The 14,331-nt window shown below is 38.3% G+C and overlaps 2 protein-coding genes across 5 annotated transcripts in view; one reads left to right on the top strand and one right to left on the bottom strand.

Moving 5' to 3' along the window:
* RICTOR (RPTOR independent companion of MTOR complex 2) overlaps positions 1 to 6,084 on the top strand; it is a 76,324-nt gene extending 70,240 nt beyond the window's left edge. For both annotated transcript variants that reach the window (XM_071581226.1, XM_071581225.1), the window contains exons 36-38: positions 96 to 219; positions 1,046 to 1,184; positions 1,354 to 6,084. In XM_071581226.1, the coding sequence (XP_071437327.1) occupies positions 96 to 219; positions 1,046 to 1,184; positions 1,354 to 1,428 (338 nt within the window). In that variant the 3' untranslated portion in view covers positions 1,429 to 6,084. The remainder of the gene's footprint in view (positions 1 to 95; positions 220 to 1,045; positions 1,185 to 1,353) is intronic.
* A 182-nt stretch (positions 6,085 to 6,266) lies between these two features.
* Positions 6,267 to 14,331, bottom strand: part of LOC139684862 (oncostatin-M-specific receptor subunit beta-like) — a 31,856-nt gene continuing 23,791 nt past the window's right edge. For all 3 annotated transcript variants that reach the window (XM_071581228.1, XM_071581230.1, XM_071581229.1), the window contains 4 exons: positions 12,665 to 12,829; positions 10,977 to 11,055; positions 10,638 to 10,710; positions 6,267 to 9,584 (listed from right to left, as the gene is read on the bottom strand). In XM_071581228.1, the coding sequence (XP_071437329.1) occupies positions 9,135 to 9,584; positions 10,638 to 10,710; positions 10,977 to 11,055; positions 12,665 to 12,829 (767 nt within the window). In that variant the 3' untranslated portion in view covers positions 6,267 to 9,134. The remainder of the gene's footprint in view (positions 9,585 to 10,637; positions 10,711 to 10,976; positions 11,056 to 12,664; positions 12,830 to 14,331) is intronic.

Raw genomic sequence — 14,331 nt, 5'->3', positions numbered from 1 at the left:
GTGTATGGAATGCTAAAACAGACTTTCATGGCATAAGATTAGCATAATCAAAGACAATTCTGTTGAAATTTCATACTGTTTAATTTGTTTTTCAGGAGTAAAATCAATCCCAGATGATACACCAGTGTGCAGAATACTTCTGCGAAAAGAGGTCCTACGTTTAGTAATCAATTTGAGTAGTTCAGTAGGAACTAAAGGCCATGAAACTGGACTTCTGACGTAAGTTCAATATATTCCATTTGTTTTAGCAATATTTAGTCATATATATACTCTTAAGATCTGAAGGACAGTGAATAATTTGATTTCTCAAAAAATTGTCAAGCAGATATAATTGAATGTAATATAAAAGCTAAACAATTTTAACATTTTTGCTCTTTACTCTTCACCAGACTTTTTAAAATCAGTAATTCAACAGTACTGATATTTCATTACATACCCAATGTACCATGAAACTTTAAAAAAGAAATTAGTTCTTTTTTTGTTTATGTTGAGTAATAAATAAGCACAATAAGCAACTGAAAGTAACTTCTTTAGAAACACAACTCTGCTTTAAGCAAGAGTACAACCACTGAAATTTATTTATTAAGAAAATGTTATAACCTGTAGTTGTCTGGCCTAGTGACATTGGAAACTGACAACTGCTAAAAGAAAATGCAGTAATGCTTGGATTCGTTTCAAAATTAATTACAGATAGTTTAGTTATCTTTTTTCATATTTTCATCACTGCTGTACCTGTAGATGCCACTTCTTTGAAACACTGTTCTCTTTCTACATCTGTGCTTTTAACAGTAAGCGATCTCAGTAGTTCTGCACAACTTTCAAGTTCCATATTCTGTTTCATCTCATTAATACAGATTTCTTCACATTTGGTACAAAGTAATGCTTTCTGTTCTGATTTTCTTGCATTGTCTGATCTAGGATTTATAATGCTTCTTACTGGAGAGTTCTACTTTGTTAATTATGGTAATCTAATTGGAAAGTTTTTTCATTTAAATGTGATGGCAATGTGTTGAAAACTTAAAATTTTGTTTATTCTGTTGTTCAGAATTAAGGAGAAGTATCCTCAAGCATTTGATGACATCTGTCTTTACTCTGAGGTTTCCTACTTGCTAGCACATTGTACATTTCGACTTCCATCTCGAAGATTCATTCAGGAACTGTTTCAGGATGTTCAGTTCTTGCAAGTAAGTGGAGGGTTCACATGCACTGAATGTACCAAAGTGTGCTAGCTGGGTGCAGGTTTCATGTTCTAAGTAAAAGATGATTTCAGAGAGGTACACCAAAAGGAAACTATTTATCATGTCTCTTCAGTAAAGTATCTAACAATATCAATACTTCATCTTTTTCTTTTAGATGCATGAAGAAGCAGAGGCTATTTTAGCAACACCAACTAAACAGCCTGTAATCGATACATCAGCTGAATCCTGACCTCTGCACATTCAGTGCATTTCATACAGACTTCCCTTACACATCCTACAACTGACTGGACAAAAAGCTTGGAGCATCATCTTCTAGACCGTTCCGGAAGCTACTGGTACCTGAAGATTGAACTGAAAACATTTTCTTCCTCAACCATTTACTGCCGCAGTCATTTGAGCCCTTTGGGGATTTATTAAACATTACCATAGTTTTAATAATAGTAATTACCAGTATATGCAAGAGCCAAGCACTGAACACCTCTACAAGTTTTCATTTCATTTTCTACCATACATTAAGAAGAAACAGGTTAACTTACAGAGACATTTTTAATTGACTTATGATTCTGTTCTGGAGAAGCAGAACGATGCCTTGCTTTTTAAACCCTGAATACCAGGAATTAGAGAGATGGGAGTGCATTCCACAGCCAGTAGTGGGGAGCCATGCTGTAGTTGTGGGCACTAGGGGATTAATGTTAGCCCTTCTCTGTTGGTTTTTGTACTGTTTATAACACTAGGAACATGGGGATTTGGAACTTCAGACAGAAGGAAATGCCTCTGTGAATCTGAGGTTTCATTAAGTTATTTTAATATTGGTATAGTTGTAAGACATTTTATTAGCAGCCTCTCCTATTTCATTACATTTACATACTTGTATCTTACCTGAACCAGTTAAGGATTTTCACTACAATTTGATTTTCAAAAAAACAAATAATTTAAACCTAAAATGCTGAAATCAGATTGTTTTCCCTGAATATTATGCATGTGTTTGCAGTTTCTACACTCACGCTCATAAAGTACAAATGTGGGTCTTACTCTTGACTAGAATCCCTTAAAAAGCATGATTTATATCACATAAGTAAATATTGTGTGAACAAAACTTGAAGATATAATCACAGCAGCTTTTGTGAGGAGACATAATCAGTGTTTTCCAAGTACTATGGAAACAGCTTTTTCTAAAAACAAAGGTTTATTTGAATTTTCAGTGGATTAATGATCACCTGTCAGATAGTACTAATAATTGTAGTGAAAAGCCTTAAGTAACAAATTTTGGAGCAGCCAGACTTACAATTTTGTACTGGTATTTAAGACTTGTTGCAAAAGTTAAATGATACAGTGACTGGTAATGACTGAAGTAGTTGCCTCAGTCATGTTACTAGTGAGGTTTCTAAACTAGTAAGTGCAAGCTTAAGAAAAAGAAAAAAAAAGTAAGAATCCCTGTCACTTTCATCATGCATCTAAAGATTCAGAAGCCTTTACACAAAGGTAGTATAAATATATGCAAATGTGTATATACAGTAGCATGGCCACCTTTGTTAGAATGCCTGTAATAGAAGGGATTACTCTTTGATTTTGATATAGTTGAATAATTCAGCTGGACTGTACTAAGTAGAACGTATTTTTATCCATTCACTTCTACCATTTTTATAATTGTCAGATAATACTTAACTGAAATTTATCCTGATGCTCATAATTCTGTTCTTACTAGCAATGCTACTGGGGATTTCAAGAAGTAGTCCCGTGAACAGTAACACGATTCCTAGTGAAATGTAGAATTTATTTGTTCTTATTGGAAATTTCATCATGCCATATAAGTACCGCTTTGCAGCTATCCTTCCACTGAGTTCTTGTGTGCACTGCATGCCATCAGGTTGCAGTAAAGCAGATTGTAAGTTGCTGCTCATGGTCACATTTAGTTCCTAAGATGACCTTTTCATGAGTTCCCACTGAAAGAAGGCGCAAAAAGAAACTTGATTCAACTCTTCGGTGATCATTGACACAAACAATATGTGTCTAGACATGGTTGAAATGTTCTGAAAACAGACCACACCAGTAACTATTGGACTTCTGGTCATAAGAAATAAATGCTTCTGTAAAACCAAAATGTCAATCACAGTAGACCAAATAGTGGTATAAACTCCAAAGGAAAATAATGTAGTTTTCCCACAAATGGGGATAGCGTATGTTATACAGTAGTTTCAAACACTACCTCAGTTAGGCTAGAGTAGAAGAGATTTGTTTTAATAACTAAATGGGGTTACATCAAAAGACTCCATGTTATTTTTCTGCAGTTAAAGCAAAATAAACAAGTTTTATCACTTGTATTTAAAGAAAACATCTCTGTTCATTTGTTAAGTTTAACCCATAGCACTTAACTTAGAAAGCTGCATAAGAAGGCCTCTGATTATAAAAAGATAAGCAAACATACTTTTGAAAGAACTTCCATCTTGAAATGCTTGTGTACTCTGATGTACTTGCTTTTCTGGGGATCCATGACAACAGAAACTTGACATAAAAAATTATGGCTGCAAATTGAGTTATATAGCGTGATTTTTCTTCTGAAAGTGTATGAGTGTCAGTAATTTCAAGTATGCATCAAGGATGTAAAATCTGTACTGTACATAACATACATTTCTAGAAAATTAATTTACATACTGACATTAAGATCACATTGATGTTTCATTTTAATTGGCAAATGAAGGGGATACTGTTACTGAAGGAAATTTATATTGGCCTAGTTAGAAACTGTGAATTTCTAAATCTGTAGATCTCTTTTTTTGAAATACTGCTTTCAAAGTCCTTGTTTTGAGGTTTCATTTTGTTCATTTTAAAACTTTAAAAGAAAACTGTAGTAAGTAATGACTGTGCATATATTAGCCCTAATAAAGAATCTCTTCCACTTCTCCTAGGGAAGCTGACAGACCACCCACTTCTTATATTTCCAGACTGAATGATTGATGATACCAATGAATAAAGTGTGTAGTGCTCACGTATACTACATACCAATGCAGTTTGGTTGCTGGGGCAAAGAAGACTTTCCCAAATGCTGATACACAGCTCAGAGGCAGACACAGTTGTGGGAAGGAGAGGCTGCTCGTGAACGCAAACACATTTGGTCTACTGCATTAGCTGTCTGATTTTCTTAGTCAGCTTTTACAGGCAGTGGAAAGGGACAGCCCTTTCCAAAGGGCAGAGGGTTAACTCTTGGGCCCCCAGATACCCCCCCCCTAAGGGTCTCCTTCTCTCCACAGAGGGAAGGAAGACATAGCTGGGTGCTGAGAGTCTCCTTTTGGATAGAGAGATCTTTCTAGCTCTCTGAAATTTAGAGATGCCGCATGATCCCAGCTGTTGTCGACATCAGTTGGAGCTGGAGATGGTCCGGCTTTGAAGCGGAGAACCTGTATGTGGAGCCCCTGGCATGTTGTGCTTGAAACAGTTGCTTTTCCTCATCTGACAATTCCTATTTGACTGACATTTGACATACCTATCCAAAATGGGTGGTGGTGTATTTTCCTAAGTGGAGTTCCAAACGATTCAGTAGTTTAGAGTGCAGTGGCTCAGCAAAGTGAGGTAAGCTGCCCTTATAAACATAAGGCACCAGTGAGAATCCTGCTTGTTTTGTCATTTTATTTTGAAACCTTCATAGTGGTCTTGGATGAGAGTTTAATTTGCAGTGAGACTGAAAACAAAACGATAGCACCTTTCCTAGGTGCCTTAAGAGTAAGGTAGCTATTCAAGAAGCGGAAAATGTTCAAAACGTAGTGAGAGGTGGAAAAGTTGCTTCTTAGTTGTGTCCTGGACATGGTATTTGGCTTTTTGGACTGAGGAAGCTGGTGTTTCCGTGGAAGCCAACATGAGCACAGGTTGAGCAATCACAGTGGCAGATTTATTGCCAGGCTCTGAAACATCCCAGCAGGGCAGTACGCAAGTTACTCTGAATTTCACTGGAGCCAGTGGAAAGCAGATCTGGTAGCTAAATTTTTTTTTATGTCACACTTCTATTACTGTGTGCTTATTAAAGATATACTAGGAGAGAGTAAAACCTGAACTGTAAGAGAACTTTGGAGACATGCTAGAAACCATGTTTGTATTTTTCTCGAGGCTCCCTCCCCTCATTTTTTGTTAACTCCTGACGCTGGTCCCCTCAATAGTTTTGTTTTCAACAGATTTATATTCAGTAAAGAATACGGATTTTCTTTGGGCTATTTTTGTAGTATAGGTGGACAGCAATGCCACAGCATGCAGAAATTGCACATTTTGCTTGAGTTGCTTTGTAAAATACACTATGTTATTTGAAACCTGTAATTATGCCAAAAAAAGTAACATGCCGTTTTGCCACTGAATACAGCATTTCAGCACAAGATGCAATGTGTAAGTGGGGGAAAGGCAGGTGATTCTTAGTTCTAATTGAAGAATTGTTCCAATACTGGGCTGTCAGCATCCCTAAAACTGCATTACAAGACATTATCTAAATTAATCATTCTGATCTGAGAAAGGGGATCAAGGAAAATCTCAATACTTACTCTCCCTGTCCTGTGTGGTTTTTATTTAGTAATACGCTGCTACATATTTGGAGGTTCTAGTGTTTTTAGGTCACTGAACAGACTTTGAAATCTGATTTATATTGTATACCTGTAACATAGAAAGAAAAAGTATTTATATATTTTACGTAAGAATATTGCATTGAGCTGTGTATAATTTAAACAGAGGCTTGTCCCAAAATGGTATTGCCCATCTTAATTTTTTTGTGTTTTTCTTTTTTTTTTTTGTTTTTGGTTGTTGTTTTTTTTGTATACTGTGTACAGTTCATGTCAATGAGCATTAAAGGCCTCCTGAAGCGTAGTCTTATCAAAGGGATGCGTTGTTAATAAAATGTACTTAAACTTCTTATAGTCGTTCTGGTCTCTTATGTACCTCACAGCACTAGAAATGGGTTGGAATTTTATTTATATTTGTAAGTTACTAATTGACTAGAATGACCAGAAGCTTTCCAAATAAACTTTTTTTGTCAAAAACATATTTTACATTAATGCTTTATAAGATAGAAAAATAAGAGACTCTGCACACCATTTTTATTTTAAAACTTTATCATTCTGATACCGAGAATACTTTTCCATTATGTGATGGTTTAAGTATTAGCATTTCAACAACAGCTGTGAAAGTTGAATTATAAACAAACCAAAGAGGATTACAATTTTGAACTCATTCAACCATTAATGCAAGACAGATGTCTTAGTATATAAAAATTACACATGCTTCCCCACCCATGCAAAAATATTTTTCTAATCTGGTGCCCAGACTGCACCCTTTGACTGGCACAGAGGCTTTATCCTCCCTGGAATCTCCTGGTCTGTTCATGTGCTTTTATGCACAGGTGATTTCATGGAATACCACCCATCAGGGCCGGGAAACAAAAGGGTTTATAAGGAAAGAGGAGTTGGCTTCTCCTTACCTCACCCAGCAATCTGGTACCTGGTCAAGTGTTTCATTGTATCCCCATAATGAAAAATCATCAGTGCAAGATCTCCCTGGGAAAGACCAAAGGAACTGAGAGGTGGGAATTCTTAACAGGTTAATGTGTCTCCCTATCATCAGGAAGGCACAAATGGCTGAAGCCACACACACACACACACATCCCTCCCTTCACTTCCTGGGCTGAATTGCCGCAACCAAGCCCCAGTGACAGCAGCTGTTTCAAAGCAGGGATTTGTGCTTTGTTGTATCTGTCCCCTCTGACATGAGGAACTGCAGCAATGTCAAAATTTAAAATGTTTCATGCATGGGATAGTCTTTTTTGACTTATGTATCAGAATTCCTTAGCTATGTAACTCTTGATTTAGGAGATCTTTCAAATCTTTTTGAATAACCAGGCCTTTTTCTGAAATACACAGCTCAGGAGGTTTATATTGATAGTGACAAAATAGTTTCTTTATTGGCCTCTTTTCCAGTAGTAAAACTTTTCAACTACACAAGTATGTAAGATGTGATGAAACACTTTGGAGAAGGAAATATTCCAAGTTGTAAAGACACTGTGGTATCAAGCTTTTGAATTCACTGTAACTCAGGGGTTAAGGTAAAGGGAGGAAAAGTTTCCCTGGGATGTTTCCATTGAACAGCATCAGCCTCCTCCCTTACCCCTGTTGCCTTGTTAAACTGCCCTTCATCAAAATGTGCCCAGCCCTGTTTCCTTACTCCGTTGGCTGAAGACTGAAAGGAAGAACCGTGCTGTTTTTCTCTACTTGTGAAGTTTGTGTGCCACCTGCACACAGCAGTGTGCATGGACTGGACACCCCTAACCACAGCTGGCTATCCCTGTGTTTGTACCTCTCCCTTTCCTGCCTGAAAACATCTCTCTCTGTTGGCAGTGAGTTCTCCTCTCAGCCATAGGCTGTGTAAGGTCTTAATAGTTTTCCTGTTGCAACACACCCTGTGGACATTACGACAATATCTGTAATCAACAGTGTAAAAACTAGATGTGGTTCAGTATCAGAACTCAGTTCTGCCTGCAGCTGCTTAGTTTCGAGGAAGGTAATTAGCTAGTTAAACACAAGGTAGACAAATGACTTCATTTTAGCAAACTGAAGATCAAATTGTTAGAGATCCTCCATTTTTTTCACCTTAATCACTTATTCTGTGCTCCTAAATTGAAACTATCTATTTGTGAGATTCCAAACAGCATCATAAGGATGAAAAACTGAAGGATGTTATTCTGATGAGACTTTCATCTACACTTTCAACTATACTGCATCATTACAAATGTATGATTTTTTGAAATCAAAAGGCCAAATTCACTGCTGCCTACTCTAGGGGGATTGTCAGTGTTGGAGTAATTTTTGTTTGTTTGGGGATTTTTTTTTATTTTTTTTTTTGTTTCAGGGAGAGATTCTTGCTTTTTTGGGGGGAGCAATTTTTGAATATATGCAAAAGTAGTGGTCAGACATCTAGTTGATACACAGCCTGAATATGACATTCTCCACAAATGGCTTTCATACACCTCTGCATCTGACTACCCTGTCTCCTCACATGGTTGGTTGGTTGGGGCTTGCCGTGGAAAGAAAGGGATTAATGCCAAAAGAAGTCCAGTTCATGTGCACAAGCAGAGAGACAGTGCATGATACCACCTGTGCAAACAGCTGCCCTGCTTAACTCCCCACATTAATGTATAGATAAGACTATTTTCAAGAGTCATTCTTGCAGGCAGAGAAGGCAAAAAGTGTGAGGAACCCCAGTTATGAGAAATGGAAGCAGGGGCTTGTACTACAAAAATCTTGTTTTCTGTGCTCTTACACCCAACAAGTGTAGTTAGGAGACAGGTGATGGAAAAGCATGGCTATTACTGGATTTTCGTGCTCTGAGAAGCACTCCTGGAGAAGTCAAATTTCCTTCAAACCTAGTAATGTGCCACACTCTATGGAGCTAACCCTTCCATGATGATTCTTCACATCATTTTTGTAAAGAAAATACAACCCATTCTGCAACATTACTGGGCTGGATAATGCTTCACACCCAGCAGCACAGTATCCCTGGCTGGGGTGGCCAGAACACAAAGTAGTACTCCAAGTGGAACACATTCCTTGGGCACAAAAACCTACCCTTTTGCTTAACTTGCTCCTCTACTTTTTGAATACATTTTCCATCTCTGTAAAATACAGCAGTTTGCTGCATTAAGCTACAATAGACTACTGTGATGTAGCTTTCTACATAACACAGGCCACAAAACAGCCTGTAAATCTTACATAATGCCCATAACTTGTAATGAAACCATAACACACATCTTTCCTGTTCTTTAAAGTAGTCCAGAGACAACAGCTTTGCCATGTTAATAGAAGTAGGGCAGTTGTGTTTGTGAGAGCCCTAATCAAAAGAAGTCGTGGCCGTAGAAGTTCTCATCTATATTGTGTAACCAAACACTGGATGTACTCAGAGGAGGACAGAACATCAAAGCCTCTTCCCTAGGCAATGCAAATCTGTTTGTGAGATGTATCTCAGACTACTCTTCCTGCCAGCTGTTTCTCTGTCTGTTGAGGCTGCATCTTCATTAAAAATATCAATATAGCAGTGTGGCTGGTATAGCACTACTGCCAGTTCTGGTTTGCTTGCTTCCAGTCTCTCTGGTATTTGATAGGGATCAGATTCAACCTCAAGATGGGAAAAATAAGCAAAATTTTCAAACCAATTATGAGTTTGAGGTGTAGGTATGGGTGCAAAGCCTCTCTCTACATTTTTCTCAGGGTAAATCCAAGAAGAATCATGACCATCAGTCTTATCTTCTGTTGGTGTTGGAGACAACTGGCTCCATGAATGTAATTTCTGGGCTTCAGCCTTATTGTCCATGGCCAGCATGTCAGGAATGCAGTCACTTATTTTCAACACTTTCTCAGAACTAATCTACAAGAGAACCATTAAACAAAAAAAATAGTAAATGAAAGAAGGCCAGAGTAAAGAAAAGACAATGAATACTTCAAGGACTTCTAATATTGTCTTACACATTTTTTTTTTTTAGTTTGGACTTTTCAAATAAATGAGTATTTGAAGGAAACGCTGTGTGCAGAATGGAATGGAAGCTGATTTTATGTGGAACTTATCAGACTATTCTATTTAGAGATTTCTTTTTGAAGTAAATTTATTATGACAATGTTTGAAGAAGGAACCATATACTTCTACAATAAAGACTTCACCAGGTTTTTGGTGTGTGCTGGTTTTAGTCTGAACCAGAAGGCAGCAGCAAGGGCTGACAGGTGTATTGACTCCTCGTTCCGTTGTAGGGTTCAGTGAACACCAGCAGCACAAACAGCAACAACCCCACCTGTGCCAGGGCAAAATCACGCTCCTAGATTTATGACCCCCTTACACACAGCACAGAAGCAGCAACTCCCAGCTAGAAGGGCCTGCAGAAGAAGCTGGAGGCCTTTTGCCAATCTTCTCCTCCCAGCCAGACCCAACAGTGCCTGGCAGAACTCCCTGCATTCTCCCAATGGCCACCAATTGCATGGCTCTGCAGTGCAGAGGGATGTGGGGCAGGAGGAGTTGGCAGACACAGCTCATAGGCTGGGATGTGCGTACAGGAGGAGTGGAGGGATGCAACGAAGTGCAGTAATCATCTGGTCTGTTGTGTTCAGTGCAAGGGTTTGAACAGTAGTAATGGAGGAATCTCCTACTGTATCAAAATTTTTTGTTTATTCTCCAATTATGCATTTGCTTTTTGCAGAAACAGACTGCAGAATAAAAGATGATCCCTGAAGAGTCACATAAGTGCCAAAAAGAAAATTTTCCCAAAATGATAATACTAAACTATGTTAATTTTTGTATAATGATTAAATTAAGTCAATTCAAAAACTATGAAGTCAATTTTTAAATGCAGCCAACACAAAAAGAGTGGTTTTTTAAACTCTACTAGTCAAAGAATGGAAAAATTAAACAGTAGATTTTCAGTGATTTTACCTTAAACTCCTTGAATGACAGCACTTTGCTCTTATGAGGACTAGGTATTGCAGGACAGCAGCACTCCTTTACCCTGGAAATAGCAGTGTAAAACAAATGACGTATTTGTTCTCTTATCAAAGCACACTGTACCAACAGAAGCTGTACAGACACAGCAGCAGAGGACGTGTTTCAGAAATGCCACAAGCCAAATACTTAAAACATCCACACAGTTTGGCAATCAAAGGAAGAAATGAATGAGACTTTACAACAGGCTGGAAGCAACAAGCTGCAGCAGTGGTTTGTGAATTAGGTTAGGTACATTCTCTGTCTACAATGGGAAAATGCATAGTAACTTACCATTTCTTCTTCCAGTGGCACATAGCTGCTACTAGGGTTGGAACTATCACTATCAGGAATAGAAAGTACAGCACGGTTGCTGAGAAAGAAAAATACTTCAAAATTTTGCTTTGAACTCCTCACATGTTAAAATCAATACAACTTGAGTTTCTGGGGTTAAAAATGACATCAAGCCTGCATAGGATACCTGTCACTAACTTGGCAGTAAACTGTGTTGTCCATGGTTGCAAGATAGTTTGGGTGGAAGTTCTGGGATACATCTGCAAGCTGTTGGACTTGATTTCTTTTATCAAAATTGAATTATTACTGGATTGCTTTTGATTTGCTCTCAAATTGGCATCTCAACTGTAAATTTCCAAAAGTTAAGGCAATGATAACCTCAGTTAAGTAGGGTTTTAGGTTTTCTCTCAGATCTCCAAAGAAAACAGATTTTACTGTGAGATATGAACAGAACATCTGTATTTCCAGTATGGACGACTATAGCAAGAGAGACACTACAGAATTACTCAAGTCTCCCAGGATTTATGCTGATATAAAGATCTCAGTATTTCCTTCTAGCAGGAAGACACAGTCTCAGGCTATGCTGTTCACAAAGAGCTGGGGCTGTAAGAGGGCTGAGGGGGAGCACTAGTTAGTGCTTGCTCTTCCACTGCCGTGGCCAGTGCACTCCTGCCCTGTGCCAGAGAGTTTGTGTGGCCCTACCACACACCACAGTACAGAATGGACAAATATTACATTCTCCTTTTATCTTTTTGCAGGGTTTGGACGTGTGTGAGAGTGTGTGTGTGTGTGTGTGTGTGTGTGTGTGTGTGTGTGTGTGTGTGTGTGTGTTAATTGAGCCCTCATTCTGATTCTCTGCATGGCTGTATAAATGTCTGGCTGCCTAACGGGAGCTGGAACATGGGACACAGAGGAACACAGAGGCAGAACTATGCCTGTGAGAGTTTCATGTGGATTTACACACTGTTCTGCTAGTTAGCCTAAAACAGGAAGTCTCCTTTCATAAGCCAATGCCTCCCCCTCTCCTATCCCTCCCCCTTCACCTCCACCTCCAATAAGTCTCTCAAAACCAGGCATCTCCTGTTTGGACCATAAGTTTCACAACCATGACTGCTGACTGGTATTTTCAAGGGAAAAGAATTACAGGCAAGTGATTTCCTGTTCTGCTTTGGTGATCAAATGTGCCCAGTTAGCAAAATACAGTGGTCAGGCCAACAACCCTTCCATACTGGTTTATTGAGGAGTTAACTTGGCAATGGATTTAAAGACTGATGAGAACAAGAATCAACATTATAAGTTCAAGAGTCCACACAGAAGTTTCCTGTTTGCACACAAGTCTGTAGTTTTTCCTGTATTAGAAAACACGTTAAATCCAAATACAATTCTTCAATGAGTTCTAACAAACAGAACTCACTAGGCATGCAAGCGTGCATATATTGAACTATTTCTCAGAAAGATATAAGACTTAGATAAGGATATAAATTATTTTCATTCTAAAATTTTAGAAAAATCTTATTTACTTTAAAGTAACAAAATGCTGTGTTGGTATGCACGTCATTTCTCAGTTGGATTCTTTAAGTAAATGTTGCATTGAAATAAATGTTTTTCCTTGAGAAAGGAAGATTATTACCATGTTTTAAATCATGTCATCCTTCTGCTAGAAGACATTTCCCACAGCCAGTACTCACAGTTATATGGTGTGTCTACGTATAGAAAGTTAAGAATGGGAGTCTCTCCTCCGCCTGTGTATGCTTTAACCACTAGTTTGTATTTTGTGTTTGACATCAGGTGTTCCACAGTGTATCTCTTTTCTTCCGGGTTTTCAATTGTGTATTTACATAGCTCTGAATCACCTAAAATAAAAGGTAAGTTAGAACCAAGGGATCACAAAACCATAGAATGGTCTGGGTTGGAAGGGACTGTAAAGATCATGTCATTCCACCCCACTCCATCATGGACAGGGACAACTCCCACTAGCCTATATTGCTGAAAGCCTCATTGAGCTTTGAACATTTCCAGCGATGGGGCATCCACACCTTCTATGGGCAACCTGTTCCAGAGCCTCACCACCCTCGTGGTAAAGCATTTCCTCCTAATATCTAATCTAAACCTACTCTATTTCACTTTAAAACCATTACCCCTTGCCCAGTCACTGCAGGTCCTGGTAAAAAGTCTTTGTCCATTTTTATTTTGAGTTCCCTTTTAAGTATTGAAAGGTTGCAATAAGTTGTCTTCAAAATGTTACAAACCCACTTAACTGAGACTGCTAGGGCAATGAAACAACAAAACATTTGCAACCCGCCTTCTTCGTAACTTGCACACTTTCTTACGAGAAGGATGATGCATTCTGACTCACTGCTACAGGGCTGAACTGCACTGTCCACAGCATCACCCATCCTCTGTCAGACACATTAATAACTTGTTGTCAAAGGTTGCAACTGTTTATTTTAATTTCTTTTCACTAGAGCTTTTAACAGAATGATTTGAGTTTTGCCATTTCCTTTTTTTGCCATAATTCTGTAGCCCTTAAGCTTAGGTCAAGTTCTTTGAAGATAACCAAAAGCAAGAAATCTCCGCCTGAAAAAAACCCACCACACTTTTGCCTCTCTCTTGTGCAACTCCCAGAATCCAGAGAGAAACAGCTCAGATTATTTCTTCTGTTCCAGTCACACCCCTTATCTGCTAGCTTTGACAAATAGGGAAGCAGAAAATCTTTGATTTAAACTTTTAAGAGTTTATCTGGGATTACTTACAGAATTATGGTACTTCTATGGTTAGTTTAGTTCTGACAGGATCTCCTACATAAGCTTTCCTAGTTCAAACTATGCTTTTCAGTCTGGTACTAGTCTAACGAGCAGAAGGATCACAGGACATGACACAACTGGAAGAAGGGGAAAGGGGATAAAAATCCTTTAATATGATGGAAACATCTGAAAATCATAATGGAGCAAAGCCATCTGGAGCAGTTTAGCATGTGGAACAGGAAGGTCAGATATAAAAGTTTAAATGTGGTTTTATGCCATTTCACAGTTCAGTTGTGCTGAAGAAACTCCACTGTAGAACACAGACACAAATACTCTCACTAGAAAAGAATTTACATGGGGAACTTACCCAGTGTTCCAATTCTGAAGGAAATAAAATGTATCCCATCTGTTTCTAAAATATCCCAAATCCTAATAAGACTCACATGCTTCCTATGACTCCTATCCAAGTAGACCACAAATAGTTTTTGAAATTCATCCAGAACTCACATCATAAGAGGCAGAAACTTAAATCCTCATACACTACCAATGGAATCTTTTCTGGAGCTAAAAAGGAGTTATGGACAATGGGATGGGGGCTGCAAATTTGTATA

Source organism: Pithys albifrons, chromosome Z (assembly GCF_047495875.1).
Source record: "Pithys albifrons albifrons isolate INPA30051 chromosome Z, PitAlb_v1, whole genome shotgun sequence".
Taxonomy (NCBI): domain Eukaryota; kingdom Metazoa; phylum Chordata; class Aves; order Passeriformes; family Thamnophilidae; genus Pithys; species Pithys albifrons.
This window is presented reverse-complemented; position numbering and strand designations above follow the sequence as displayed.